Source organism: Alligator sinensis, unplaced genomic scaffold, assembly GCF_000455745.1.
Source record: "Alligator sinensis unplaced genomic scaffold, ASM45574v1 scaffold35_1, whole genome shotgun sequence".
In the NCBI taxonomy this organism is placed as follows: domain Eukaryota; kingdom Metazoa; phylum Chordata; order Crocodylia; family Alligatoridae; genus Alligator; species Alligator sinensis.
In genome coordinates this window covers 708,421-722,236 of record NW_005842340.1, presented here as the reverse complement: position 1 = coordinate 722,236, position 13,816 = coordinate 708,421, and the positions used below count along the sequence as shown (strand labels likewise).

Below are 13,816 nucleotides of genomic sequence, written 5' to 3'. Positions count from 1 at the left end.
CTAGGGCACCCCACCCTCTCTGGGGTCCCTATGAGGCCTCCTCCAACCCCTACAGCCTCACCCAAGCCTCCAGTGTAATACCCAACCACAAACATACTGCAAGCCTCCTGGCTACAACTAAAACCTATGGCACCTAGCCACTACAAAGTAAGCTGCCTGGCTATAACTTAGCACCATTACTCCAACCTTCGGAGCACTCACGAGCTGTACTGGCCATTGGGCTTCTACCCATCTCTTGGCCGAGGGAGCTCCTGCCTCTCCGGCTGCTGGCAGGGAACTGCCAGCCTGGCCTCAGCCCTAGGCTTTATGAGGGCCAGGCCCTGCCCCTTCTGGCCAGCTGATTCTTATTAGTTGCCCCGGCAACTCACAGCTGTGCTCACTATGTTCTGCCAGGGCTCTCTCCCTGGCAGTTTCTCTTCAGGCAGCTTTCCCCTCTTCTTGGAGCAGGAGCACCGAGGTGCCCTGCGACAGGTGCTATAAGCGCAACAGCTTTCACAAGTTGACCAGAATTCATATTCTAATTATGGTGTTTCAAGTAAGAGAGAGATGTTGCAGGAAGTGTGGCTGATAATCAGGGATTTGGGTTTTCTGTTCACCATGGAAAAATGTGGATTTTCTCCTTTAAAGGGTAAAATAGGGGAAACACCACATTTTCCCTTGCAGGCTGGCAGCGTTCCAGCCTGCAAGGGGCTGCTTGGGGTTGCGGGGAGCAGGATGCAGGAGGTGCCATGTACACATGCTGGAGCAGCCAGGCAGCATGAAGAGCAGCTCCTGCAGCTCCCTGTAGGTGAGTCTGTGCTGGGGGGGGGGCAGACTGAGGCCCCCACGATAAGGGAGGGAGGGGGCTAGGACTGGGGCTGTGGGTGCTGCCCAGCTGGGGCAGTGCATGGGACCCAGGGTGGGACTGTGCAGCTGTGAGGCTTAGATGGTGGAGCTGGTCTGGTGAGGGGGGACAGCAGAGGGGCTTACTCTCCACTGCTGCATGTACTCCCAGGGAGAGTCGCATGGGGGGTGGCACATGCCTTCCTACATTTGTATGGTGTGGCAGTGGATGCAGGCTGTTCACTGTGGGTTTGGGGCTCCCTGCCCTGCTGCCCACACCCCTGGGTGTGACCCAGTACAGATGGGCAGAATGGGGAGGGGAGACTTGGTGTCCCCAGGAGCTCCACACTGGTCATGGTGCCATGGCAAGGCCTGCCCTGCCCTCCTGACAACAGTGGGGGGCACACCTCCATGCCACCACCTCTACTGCTGCTGGGTACGCAGGAGTGCTGTGATTTTACCATGGTGGTGCGGCTGGTACAGGGCTCCTGGTGGCAGTGACGGCACTGAGCCTCCCCTCCCTCCCATGCTAGGTCACTCCTGTTGGGCTGTGGATGCCCCTGGGGTGAGGGCAGCAGGGCAGGGAGCCCTAACCCTGCATCAGGAGCCCACATTCTCCCCCACTTCCCATGGGCTCTGCTCCCAGTCATGCCACCCATGGGGGAAGAAGTGAGGAGAGCTGATCTCTATGCCCTGCTCTGGCCACAGCAGCCACCACCTCCCACAGGTGGCAGCTGAGGCTCAGGTGATGTTGCGGGGGAAGGGCAGGGGGCTGTGGGGCCCAGCCCTGGTCCCATAGCCTTGACAGCTGGGGGCCCCTTCCAGCAGGGCTGGGAGGGGGGAGAGGGCTGAGGGTCATGAATGAGGGACACCATCAGGGCTGAGGGGGCTGTGCGTTGGGAGTGAGGGGCACCAGCAGGGCCAGGGGACTGTAGGTTGGTAGGGATGGGTACCAGTAGGGCTGGAGGGGCTGTGGCTTAGGAGTGAGGGGCAATGGCATGGGCAAGGGCAAGGAACTGGCATATCAAGGCTGCTTAGCACTTCAAAGCAGCAGAGCAGGGTGAGGATGGCCATAGGTGGACCCATGTCATGGAGGGTGATGGAGGCAGGGAGAGCTCTGATTTCCATGATAAAAAACCCTCCAAATCAAATGCCAGAATATATAGGTATTTAGAATTTATTTTATTATAATGATTGAGGCACTGGTAGACTTCCAAATTGCTTTAAAATGATAAATATATGAATAAAACATTGTTCAACTCATACTTATGTGTATAGTGGCATTTCATTTTAATCACAGAAAAATGTGAATTTTGGGGTTTTATCACAGAATTTGCTATTTTTAAAATGAGAAAACCAGGATCCCTGTCATGATTTATTTGGTGCCCCCTTCTCCCTGAATCAATAACAAGAGAAGGGTTAGGGTTAGGAAGCACTGTGCTTCTTACAGTATTGTGTGTAACACTGTATTTGTGTACCACCTGAGGCTCTTTAAAGAGCCCCTTTCCCTTCTGCCACTGTAAACCTTGTAGTCTAGAGCCAGTAGAGACTTGTGTCTGTCCTTTCTCCTCTACCTATTTCTGCCCCACATATTCATAGATTCATAGATGTTAGGGTCGGAAGGGACCTCAATAGATCATCGAGTCCAACCCCCTGCATAGGCAGGAAAGAGTACTGGGTCTAGATGACCCCAGCTAGATACTCATCTAACCTCCTCTTGAAGACCCCCAGGGTAGGAGAGAGCACCACCTCCCTTGGGAGCCCGTTCCAGACCCTGGCCACACTAACTGTGAAGAAGTTCTTCCTAATGTCCAATCTAAATCTGCTTTCTGCTAGCTTGTGGCCATTATTTCTTGTAACCCCCGGGGGCGCCTTGGTGAATAAATACTCACCAATTCCCTTCTGTGCCCCCGTGATGAACTTATAGGCAGCCACAAGGTCGCCTCTCAACCTTCTCTTGCGGAGGCTGAATAGATCCAGTTTCTCTAATCTCTCCTCATAGGGCTTGGTCTGTAGGCCCTTAACCATACGACATCATATTGACATCACCATAGCAATGTTCATCCAGCATCTTGTTTGCAAAATTCCTCATCCCATTGAGTTTGAAACCCATACACACTCAGGGCATTTATACACATAGATTTTAATCTCATGATGTGCCAGAGATCCACTGCTTTGGAGTATAGTTGATTAATTGAGACTGCTTCACATGCAAGCTGATGAGCACTATGCTGTGCCATGCGCAGTTGTATAAGCATCAGCACACAGAAAATGGTGGTGGTGCGCTTTTGAACTAAAGCACCTCTGATGTATTTTAGTTCAAAAGTGCACCGCCGCCATTTTCTCGGCGCTGGTGCTCATTTCACTGCTTAAACATCTGGAAGCATTGCAGCACTGGGTGCTGCCGTACTTGCATGTGTAAAAATGCCCTCAATGCTGATCACAGAGTGCTGATATATTATATTCACAAGGATATGTATTACCAAGGAAGCAACTTTTTCTAGTTTCCAGGTGGATTAAAAATGAGGCCTTTTGTCATTGAGTTGGGCAAATGATGGATTTTTTGTTTGCTGACTGAAGTGAAAAAGTGAAATAAAAAACCAGTTTGGATCAAAATGAAATGAAAATAGGATTTTCCAGTAAAATTTAAAAAAATAGTTTGGGGTCAACGCAAGTATTCAGTTAAACCCAAAACAAAATGTTTTATTTGATTTGGGGGTTAGAAAACTTTTCTTTACCTTTTTTCTCCTTTTATTTTTGGTTAACTTTTTAAAAAAGGTATTTACTGTATTTACTTGAATACAAGATGAGGTTTTTCCTCCTAATCAGCATGGGGAAAAAAATCCCCTTGTCTTATGATGACATATAAGTAAACTTCATTAAATACATTGTCTATTGTTAAACTGCTGCCAAAAGCAACATGTGCTTAGTGATGGAAAACAATTATAAAATTGATTAAATGCAGTCAACACAGAGCATGACCATAAAACACATGACCCATATGGGTTAAATATGCAGATGGGAAACTTTTTTTTTTAATTTAATAAAAATCTTCCCCTGACTACATTAAAAAGAAAACAGTTTACATCACTTTACATAAAATATTTCCCCAGACTAACATAGAATCTCCTCATTTACATCCTTTGACATCTACTCTTTTATCTATGTGCTTCTTATCCTCTGACATCATTTACCTCTTGTTTACATACAGCCTCAACAAGGTACATCCCCCTCCCCTGATTTACTCATTTTAAGCAATCAGCCTTGCCCTTTATTTCACATCATATTAACATTTCTATACTGGTTCTCCTATAATCACCCAACAGGCTTCCCTTACCACCCCTGTCTCTTCAAATGGCAGTACCTGTCATGCTTTCATCAGTTTCCTCCCAACCCATTCTGTTATTTCCCCTATCCTGCATCTTCCCACTCAGAATTTTCCCAGAAGAGCATTCCCTAGTCTTTTTATCTCTATTTGTTCATCACACTTGAAACTAACACAATAAGTTACTGCAGCTCATCTAAATAAAATATATGCTAGTGCAGTCCCTCTGAGCACTGACTGTCTTTCAAGTCATGGTGAGCCACTACATTGAATATATTTTTACTTCTTCACTCCCACAGCTAAGCTGCATCTTTATTTCCCATTTTCAATTATTCCTGTTTCTTCACCAGCCTTAAATATCTTTCAAACATCACCAAAAGGGGCCCATTTAGTTTACCCAGAATCCCTCTATTGCCCCCTCTCTCAGCCTGTCATATATGATTAGTGTATCCACCCTCCATGAGGTAGAGGAAGGCCAGGTTACCTATACTTTGTCTGCATATTAATTTTTAGAGCATCTCTGGACTCATGACAAGAACACTCAGTTCCAGTCATGAGTTTGGAGCTAATTAGCACATGGATCCTTTGTGGGTAGTATCTGGAGTACACCCATACTGAGCAGTGCTGTGCTGTGTTGGGGTGACCATGGCTTGAAACACTGTTAACTCTCTGGGGTCCAGCCCAATTTATTATATATAGTAAATCATGAGCCTTTTGGCCTTGGACTAATATAACGTATAGTTTGTACTACATATAGATAGGTACAAAAGTGCTGCTTAAAAGTGTGTTAATGTAGTATGTAGTGTAGTTAGTGTAACCTGTGCTAAAACTTTCAGTAGTTTCAAAGAGGGTAAACTTAGTCAACTCTGGCTGAACTAATACTATAGGTACCTGTAATAATTTCCCTATATGCAAGTTTTGCATTTCACTTCCATGTGCTCAGGAGGATCAGGGTCTGACTCTAAGGAAAGGTTGAAAAGTCAATGGAGGAGAGTTAGGGTGCTACCTGACCCCCCAGATTTATTTTACTTGGTGTAACAATGGAAGGAAGATGAATTCAAGATAATACTCTGATAACACCTGGAGAATTCTAACAAATGTATAAATTTTCCATATATATAGAATCTAATTATTGGGGGCTTGTCTTATATTCAGGATTATCTTATTTTCAAGTAAATATGGTGTTTGAAATGAAAAGTAAAAACATCTATTTTTAAGTGTCAAAATGAAGTAATATGCATTTCTAAAACAAAATATTCGATTAAAATGTCGAAGCAAACCATTTTGACCTCTCCTTCTTTCCTTTCTTTTTTTTTTTTTTTTTTACCATTGCTCTTTATTGGATTTGATCCAATTTAACACAAGTTTTGGTCCTCCTCAAACTGCATTATTACACAAAGTTGCTAATCAGTGAAATATATTTTCTCAGTGGTACTGTATATAGCACATTGGAATGGTGTGGTCACAAATGACAGTGCAAGTACACACGTGCAAAATACTTTCATAGTATTCTCATGACAGAATATGGAAAAGTTGTCTAGTCATTGCTTCAATTTGATCACACAGTCTCACCCTGGAGTTTAACTTAAGTGCTAGATGGTAAGTCTGGACAGCAAAAGGGCACACTATGGTTACTAAGTAAAAAAGGAAGGCTATAACTCTTATCCTATGTTTTGTTCCCTCAATCAACCACTACCACCTCAGGTTTCTTGAAACTGAGGTTCAGGTAGAAAATCTTCATTCTCAATTCAAGCAAAAATTGGGCCACAAAGTCTGGGTTGGATGAAATGAATAAATAAAGCTGAATGTCATCAGCATGCTAAATATACCTCAGACCACATATCATCCCAAATTCTGTTCATATCCTGATGTTAATTTTTAATAAGATCTGAGAAATATGAGAAAGGAAACAAACAGGGAAGAATTGGTGGGGAATGTAGTAGTGGATGGCAATCTGGTCAGCAATGACCACGAAAGGACGGAGTTCAGGATTCCAAGGAAAGGAAAACAACAGAGTAAGGACCCTATACTTCAGAAAATCAGACTTTGACTCACTTAGGGAACTGATGGGCAGGATCCCCTGGGAGGCCCATCTGAGGGAGAAAGGAGTCCAGGAAAGCTGGTGGTACCTCAAAGAAACCTTACTGAGGGCACAGGAACGAACCATCCCAACACAGAGAAGCAGGCTGTGGCTGTGGAAGGGACTGAAGGGGGATCAGGAGGCCCCAATTGGCCCGGCAAGAGAGAGAGGAGCCAGAAGAATAGAGGGCTTGGGGTCCAGGGGCAGAGAGCCTGAGCCCATTGAGGGGTGGAGCCATGGGGCCCGAAGCTGGCCTTGGAAGAGAAAGGCCTGGGTTCCAGAGAGAGGGAACTTGAGTCCAGGAGGGACAAGGTACTAGGGAGAAAGTCCAGTGCCTGGGAGTGTATTCAGAAGGGGGCCTTAAATTATTTCTCATGTGCTTCCAAGAGTGCACACTTCTATAGGGCTTTACAAGGTCCCATGTTAGAATCATAGAAAATTAGTGTTGGAAGGGACCTCAGGAGGCCATGTAGTCCAACTCCCTACTCAAGACAGGACCATCCCTAACTAGATCATTTCAGCCAGAGCTTGGTTGAGCCAGGATTTAAAATCCTCCAAGGATGGAGATTTCACCACCTTTCTAGGTAACCCATTCCAGTGCTTCACCACTGTCATAGTGAGAGAGTTTTTCCTAATATCCAACCTAAACTTCCCTTGCTGCAACTTGAGACCATTGCTCCTTGTTCTAACATCTGTCACCGCTGAAAACAGTCTAGCTCTATCCTCTTTGTAACTACCCTTCAGGTAGTTAAAGGCTACTATCAAACCCCACTCAGGTCAAACTTTTGAACGCTGGAAAAAAGTGCATCTTTTATCAAAGGCAACACACAGCAAACTTCCTTTTGTCTTAAGCAACAACCTGAGAAATTCATACAATTTCCAGTGCTCCACCCTTCAATGGGCTCAGGTTGTTTCCCCCTGGGCCCCAGGTCCTCTATTCTTCTGGCCCTTCTTTCTCTTGCCAGGCCATTTGAGACCTCCTGACCTCCCCTTCAGTACCTTCAGCTGTTGGTTGAAAAGGTATCTCAATTAAGCAACCAATTTCAACAGAGGAAGACTGTTCAAAATGCTCATTTACTAGTCTTTATTTTGTACTGTATATGAATGATACTCTGTTCTCATGCATAGTTTTTTCCCTTGCTCCAGTATCCCATAGCAACAATTATTGACAATACTAATCTATTAGATCTTAGTTTCTACTCATTTCAACAGCACTTTTAGCTAGGAACTTCTCCTCCAAGACTGTCTCCCTTGATTACTGCATAGAGATTAGAAATTTTAGTGGTTACCATTGATTAACTGCTGCTTCAATTTAAATAATGGTCTCAAGAGCACCTCAGCAAATTTCTTAAGCAACCTTGTTCGTTCATTTTTTTTTTTGGTTTCATTGTTTCCCCGCCTTGCAATGGGCAATGGCAGCAAAGCTGATAATATTTGCAGTTAGTTTCTAAGATCTTATGTATGTGTATTACAGATGAGAGGTAAGAGTAATAACAACATTTAGCAATAAAAGCTGCCCAGTTTATTCAGTTGTTAAAGATTGCTATTTAGGTTAGTACATGTTGTGTGCAATAAAAATTTTAAAGAAATGTTATTTTTTCTGACTTAATTTTAAACATTTTAAAAGCTTTACTGACTGCATTTTCTATTTCCTCTAGAGGAGTTGTTTAAACATTACAAGTTTGAAAATTTTCCATTAATTTAAGGCCAATTAATGGTCAGATTATTATTTGTATGAGGAAGAATATGTATTAGTAATCCTTGATTGACACCAAAAATGGTTTAAGGGATGACACTTTCCAGAATAATTTAAATTTGTTGATGTAAAGCAGTGGTGCTCAATCTTTTTCCTCAGTGGGCTGGATGGACAGTGTCCCATCCATCCAGGGACTGAATCATGCAGGTGGACACTATTCAGCCACATGGAGGAGGCAAGGGGTAGCTTAGCTGCAACCCATCCCCCGGGGAGAAAGGGGGCATGACTTGGCCCATGGGGAAAAGCGGGGCATGGCTTGACCCATGGTATGGGGAGATGCATGGCCCAGTCCCAATCTGGCCCTGTGAGGAAAGAGGATGTGGTTTGGCCCTGAAGAGATAAAGGGGGTATGGCCTGGCCCCAACTTGCCCCCATAAGGAAAAGGGGGCATGGCTTGGCCCCAACCTGGTCAAATGTAGGAGCAAGTGGTGTGGCTCAGCCCTGATCCAGATGCAGGGCAGGGGTATTGCCCAATTGCAACTGTCAGTGCAGGGCTTGGGGTTTGGAAATTTGGTGAGGGAAGGGTGACAGCATTAATGGCCACTGCTTCTCCACCGCCAAAGTTCTTGCCCCATGGGGAGCCCCACAGATGCAGTGACTTTGCGGGCCACATTTGGCCCATGGACCAGAGTTTGAGCACCCAAAGTTAATTCTTTCTATTCTTTTGCAACCCCAATGTAGACCCATCGGTCTACAAAAATTGATTTTTTTCTTCCTAAGGGCATAGCAGGGTTGTTCTAGATCGGTGGTTTTCAAACTGCCTAAAGTTACAGAAATCCTTTCAGAAATTGTCTGCTGCTTCAAAACTCAGAACTTGGGCTCCATGGGCCATGTGAACTGACGCGGAGTCAGGCAAACAGGTCCAGCAATGGTGGTGCATTCCCTGCCAGCCTGCTCCACCATTACCCCTAGTCTGCTCGCAAAACCCCTGATAACCCTAAGGTTCTGTGGAACACTTTGGAAATCACTATTCTAAACCAAGAAGGAAAAATAGGACCTGGTATTTGTCTTCACTGTCTCTTTCCTCACTAGATTGCATGGTATGAAGAGTTATGATTATTCATAGCATTTAATGGGACTATTTCCCCTTAGTTTTTGGAGTATTGAGGGGAATCTAAGGTTGATGAAATTTGCTTGTTTGGTCCACTTTATGACCTTGCTTTAGGGTGGTAGGCAGTTGGACTAGATGACCTCTGGAGGTCCCTTCCAGCCCTACTTCTCTATGACTATATGGGTGCTTCCAGATGAGCATACATGTGCAGTTTGTGACACCGCTAGTTTATCTGTGCTGCCGCAAATTGCATGTGCATGCATCTGCTGCATTGCTAATTTGCAGCACGACAAGTTTTTCTGACCCTGGGAGATCCCAGAGTCAAAAAGAATTGCACCAATGAAAAGAAGGGCCTTGCACGTGGCTGCAGTGTGCACCACCCAAAATTGGAGCCTGGCTGGCCAGAGCCACACTTTGGTTGCTGGCTAGGCTCTGAACACCTGGATCACCATCACTAGAGCCCTGGGAAGCCCCCAGGTTTCCAGGTAAGGTAAGGCTGCTGGGGCCAGCCCTGGGGAAACATATGTTCCTGCTTGTGGGGATGTTACCCTATGAGCAGGGATCCTGGTTTTCCCTGATAAAATATTGCAATTTCTCTGAAAAATGAAAGGCCCCTAATGACCCCCAGCCCCCCAGCCCTGCTGGTGCCTTCACTCCCTCCCCACAGTACCCTGGCCCTGCTCATGCCCCTCACCCCCCCACCACCCACATCCCTGCTGGTGCCCCTTGCCCTCCACTCACAGACCCCGCCATCCCCAGCCCTACTGGAAGGGCCCCCCAACTGCCAAGGCTACGGGGCCAAGGACCCAGGTCCACAGCCCCTCTGCCCCTGGAAGGAGGCTGCAGTTGCTGCAGCAGAGCAGAGCGGAGTCCAGCTACCCCGCCCCCCCCCGGGTCAGCAAGATCAGCTGCCGGGGAACTCTGCCAGCCTGCAAAGAGCTCTTTGCAAAATTGTGAAATCTGCAAGGTTCTCTGGTAAAATGAGAAATCCATGTTTTCCTCTGGTAAAGGGTAAAATCTGTGGTTTTCTCCATTTCCCCATGGGAGACGGAAAACCTGGATCCCTGCCTATGAGGTTATTTTAAACTTATGTTTCTCTTGGAGTGGAAGGATATTTTCCCTGCAAAATTAAGATTAATTTAAGGGTGACCCATCTCGACTTTCTGCATTGATTGCTATTTGTTACATTCAAAATATATGTTATTCATTTGACCATTTCCAGTAATATTTCTCAGCCTCTGTTTAACTGAATAAAATTAAATAATATAATCTATTCCTATCACCATTATAGCTATTGACAATATTAATTTATTTCTCTTTAGGTATTACCACATTAATTGCAAAACACATCTACGATGCAGCATATCCTCTTCATGATGTAAGTATATGCTATCTAAATGTGTTTCTCTAATATTATTATAGCCAGGAATGCTACTATCTGAGGAAAGGCAAAATATCTCCCAGTGTAATTAAAGTAAGGGAGATTCTTAAATAAAATATATTCTGGCTGTAACTGAAAAGCAGAAATAACGAAGTGATAGTGAAAAATTGCTGAGCAAAGCCATTATGATAAATATTTTGTTTTATTACATTTTTTCTTTTCATCCAGCAGTTACCAATTTGATTGTTTTTCTAGGGTGAATATGAAGGCCAAACAGATGAGATGAATGACAGAAAGGTAGGATACTCTACATAAATAGTATTGTGGTGGATTTTGAATAATCTAAAGTAAGGCTAGAGGAGCTCTGCTCAGAACTACTTGCTGATGCTCATTTGAAGGAACATGACCACAAATTCTTTTAATTGGTATTTGCAACCCCTTTTCTAGGTACTTCCTTTCATATGATTGACAGTTTGTTTGCAAGAATGTTAACATAACATTTGGCAATAGTTAGGGCAAATTTAGTTTGATGCAGCTGACCATCTTGAAATTCCTTGGATTTCCCTTTTCCTGTTTAGAAAAATGTCATTCAAGCAGTCAGGAAGCAAAAATTGTTACGTGACTTAAGTGAGCAATCCCCTGCCACAAGTAAGTGATGACATAGGTGAATTAGCTGTAGGCTAAAACATGGTAGCATAAAATTTTAACTTTTGAATACATTTTGTTTGAAAAGTAAATTGTTTGCAAGTAATCGCAACACGAAAAAGTTCTGTCTGTCAGATGAGTGATTATGAACTGTTCACCAAGCTGTAATCTCCACATGTGAAAAATGAACACAAATAAGAAACTGAATGTACTGTCACTGGAGTTTGCAAAATGTGTATTCTGCTTACTAGAAATGAACTGTAGCATTCAAGTGTTATAATAATCTATGTTCCATTTTGTACCTTAATGTTTATTTTTTTTCCCTCTTGGGTGTTTGTATTGAAGCATTTTTACATATAAGAGAACTGATAGGAAATGAAGTGGGGAGAACGGGTGGGGGGAAAAGGGAGGGAAGAAGAGAAGAAAATAATAGAAAACCTGATGTGTGATTTGATTCCTAATACTCTGAGCACATATTCTTGGTGAGTAGTAAGTCAATTCATAAATATTTTTACCCAGCTTTTTTCCACACTGTGATGTGCCTTCTGTTGTATGAAGGAAAAAAAGGAAAATACTATAAATTATAGCATTAATGTTAAAATTGTTCCCATAGTTTTCAGAGGTATAATTACCAAGAAATCAACTTCTTGTGTAGTGGTTACGATTTGCATTTGAAACTAATCTTGTGTACTAATTTGCAATGATCGATTAGCTGCCAGGGCTGTGTCAAAGAAGAGCAGAAAAACTTGATTTTCCTGAGCATCTGTTCTTTGTAATGTAGTTATGCCAGCCACTAGATGTCTCTGTATGCCATGTATGTTATCATTTAGGTTATGCTCTTTGGTAAACAAAAGAGACAAAGCTGGGATGCAAATTGTGTGGAAACCTGTCTCCTTTTATAGTTGTCTTCTTTAATAACCATCTCCTGTTCAAGCAGATCTGTGCTTTTGTGTATCATGACATTGTCTATACCACATTTATACTAGCCTATTCTGGCTAAATGAATGGAGCATTACTATAGGGTCTAAATGCAGCCGCAGAGTTTACCTACTTAAAAAGCTAAACAAACTTCCAGTTAGAAGAAGAATTCTAACAGCTAGGCTGTCTGTGAGAACAGATTGGATAATGTGGGGATAGGGAAGAGAGGGCCTGAAAGTATTAATGCCTGGAAAAATATTCATTTGACAAGTTGCATTTTGTACTGCCTTCTTTTCATCCTGCCTATTAGGACCTGTTATGAAGTGTTAAGTATTAAAAACATAAAAGGTTATTTGCAGAAATGCTGCATTGATTGTTTGCATATGTCTTTGCTGCTTAGCTGTAGAATCTGCTGTAGTATTTCTATGTATATGATCATCTGTTTTCTATCTGAATGTAATAGTCTCAGTGTTTAATTTCCTGAAAAGCCCTGATCAGATTTAAAGGGAAGGGGGACATTTTTTTAAACCTATTTTCTACCCGTTTCTGTTACATCCCCTTTAAGTTGAATGTGTCTTCCATTAATTTGCCTGTAGTATAACCCCAAATAATGGTGAAAGGAGCCTGTCTGGGGTGTTTTTCTTTATAAGTCAGCCCAAGTAATTAAGACTAATGTACCAGCTCATAAAGGAAAAGGTTAATCCTAATTAACCCTCTTCAGGATATCCTTGGGAAAATGTCCTGTGAACAATATTTTTTGTGGCTGCCTGTTGAGAACCATTTGGTGAAATACACTATCTTCCTAAGACTTGATTTTAAGAGCAAAGGAATTTTCCTGGTTCAATGAGGTGTCTGCTACAGGGGAAATTTCTGTAAGGAATCTCTTGCACAGCAGTATTGTAGTAGCTTGCCTTAAGGAAAAGGATCAGTGGCTTGATGTCTTTTTAAGCTTCTAGCCCATTGGCACCAGTTGGCTCTTCATTGCTAGCAGTATCTTTTATGCTGAGAAATAAAAATGGATTGTAAAATCTCTCTGGGAATTACATCGCCATGCTATAAGATATAAAATATTGGATTAAATGTATTTTGATTTACCTGTGGGATCATGAAAATACAGGTGAAACATGATGTTACAAAGCTCTTCCAGGGACTCCTATAACTTTCATAAAATCAATGGCAGAAACACACAGACATTTCACCATAAACTGAGTTTCATGAAATTGCAGGGCGAAAATGCTTTGAAGACCAATCCATACCATTATAATCATTCAGTTTGACTTCTTGCCATAACTCTTGGTTAAGCTAAATCATGCTTTTTAGAAAGACCTCCATTTTTTTTTTTTACATAAAAAAATGAAAGTAAATTCTCTTTTGCCATGTTCACAACCAATTTTGGATTTGGTTTCTGTGTATATTTCAGAAGATACACTTATTGGTAAGACTGTCTACTGGAAACATTAATTTAAAGTTAGTATTGTTCATGTTCGCAGGGAATGGATTTGAATAGATAAAGTAGGGCTAAATACTAGGCCTGTGTGAAGCGGCTAGTATTCGCTTTGGATTTGGCCAATTCGGGGGACAGTGATTAGATTCGGTGATTTGAATCACTGTCCTGAATCGATTTGGCTCTTGCCAAATCTCCAAATCAACCAGGCCCATCCCCCCTCACCCAGCAATGGCTGACCCGTCTGCCCCAGCTCCCGCACTTATTAAAAAAACAAGCCCTGACTCAGCAGGCACTGCCAGGCGAGGGGCAATCCCTGCTGCTCCCTAATGCCCCGCATATCATGGGGGGCTCTGCACAAGACCCCGAGCCCCCCTGCTCCTCCAGCCCCCCC

At 43.3% G+C, this 13,816-nt stretch overlaps 1 protein-coding gene across 1 annotated transcript in view; it reads left to right on the top strand.

The window, feature by feature from the left end:
• Nucleotides 1–13,816, top strand: part of ANO2 (anoctamin 2) — a 321,678-nt gene that overhangs the window by 83,441 nt on the left and 224,421 nt on the right. The window contains exons 11-12 of the mRNA XM_025210200.1: nucleotides 10,357–10,412; nucleotides 10,671–10,712. Coding sequence (XP_025065985.1) covers nucleotides 10,357–10,412; nucleotides 10,671–10,712 — 98 coding nt within the window. The remainder of the gene's footprint in view (nucleotides 1–10,356; nucleotides 10,413–10,670; nucleotides 10,713–13,816) is intronic.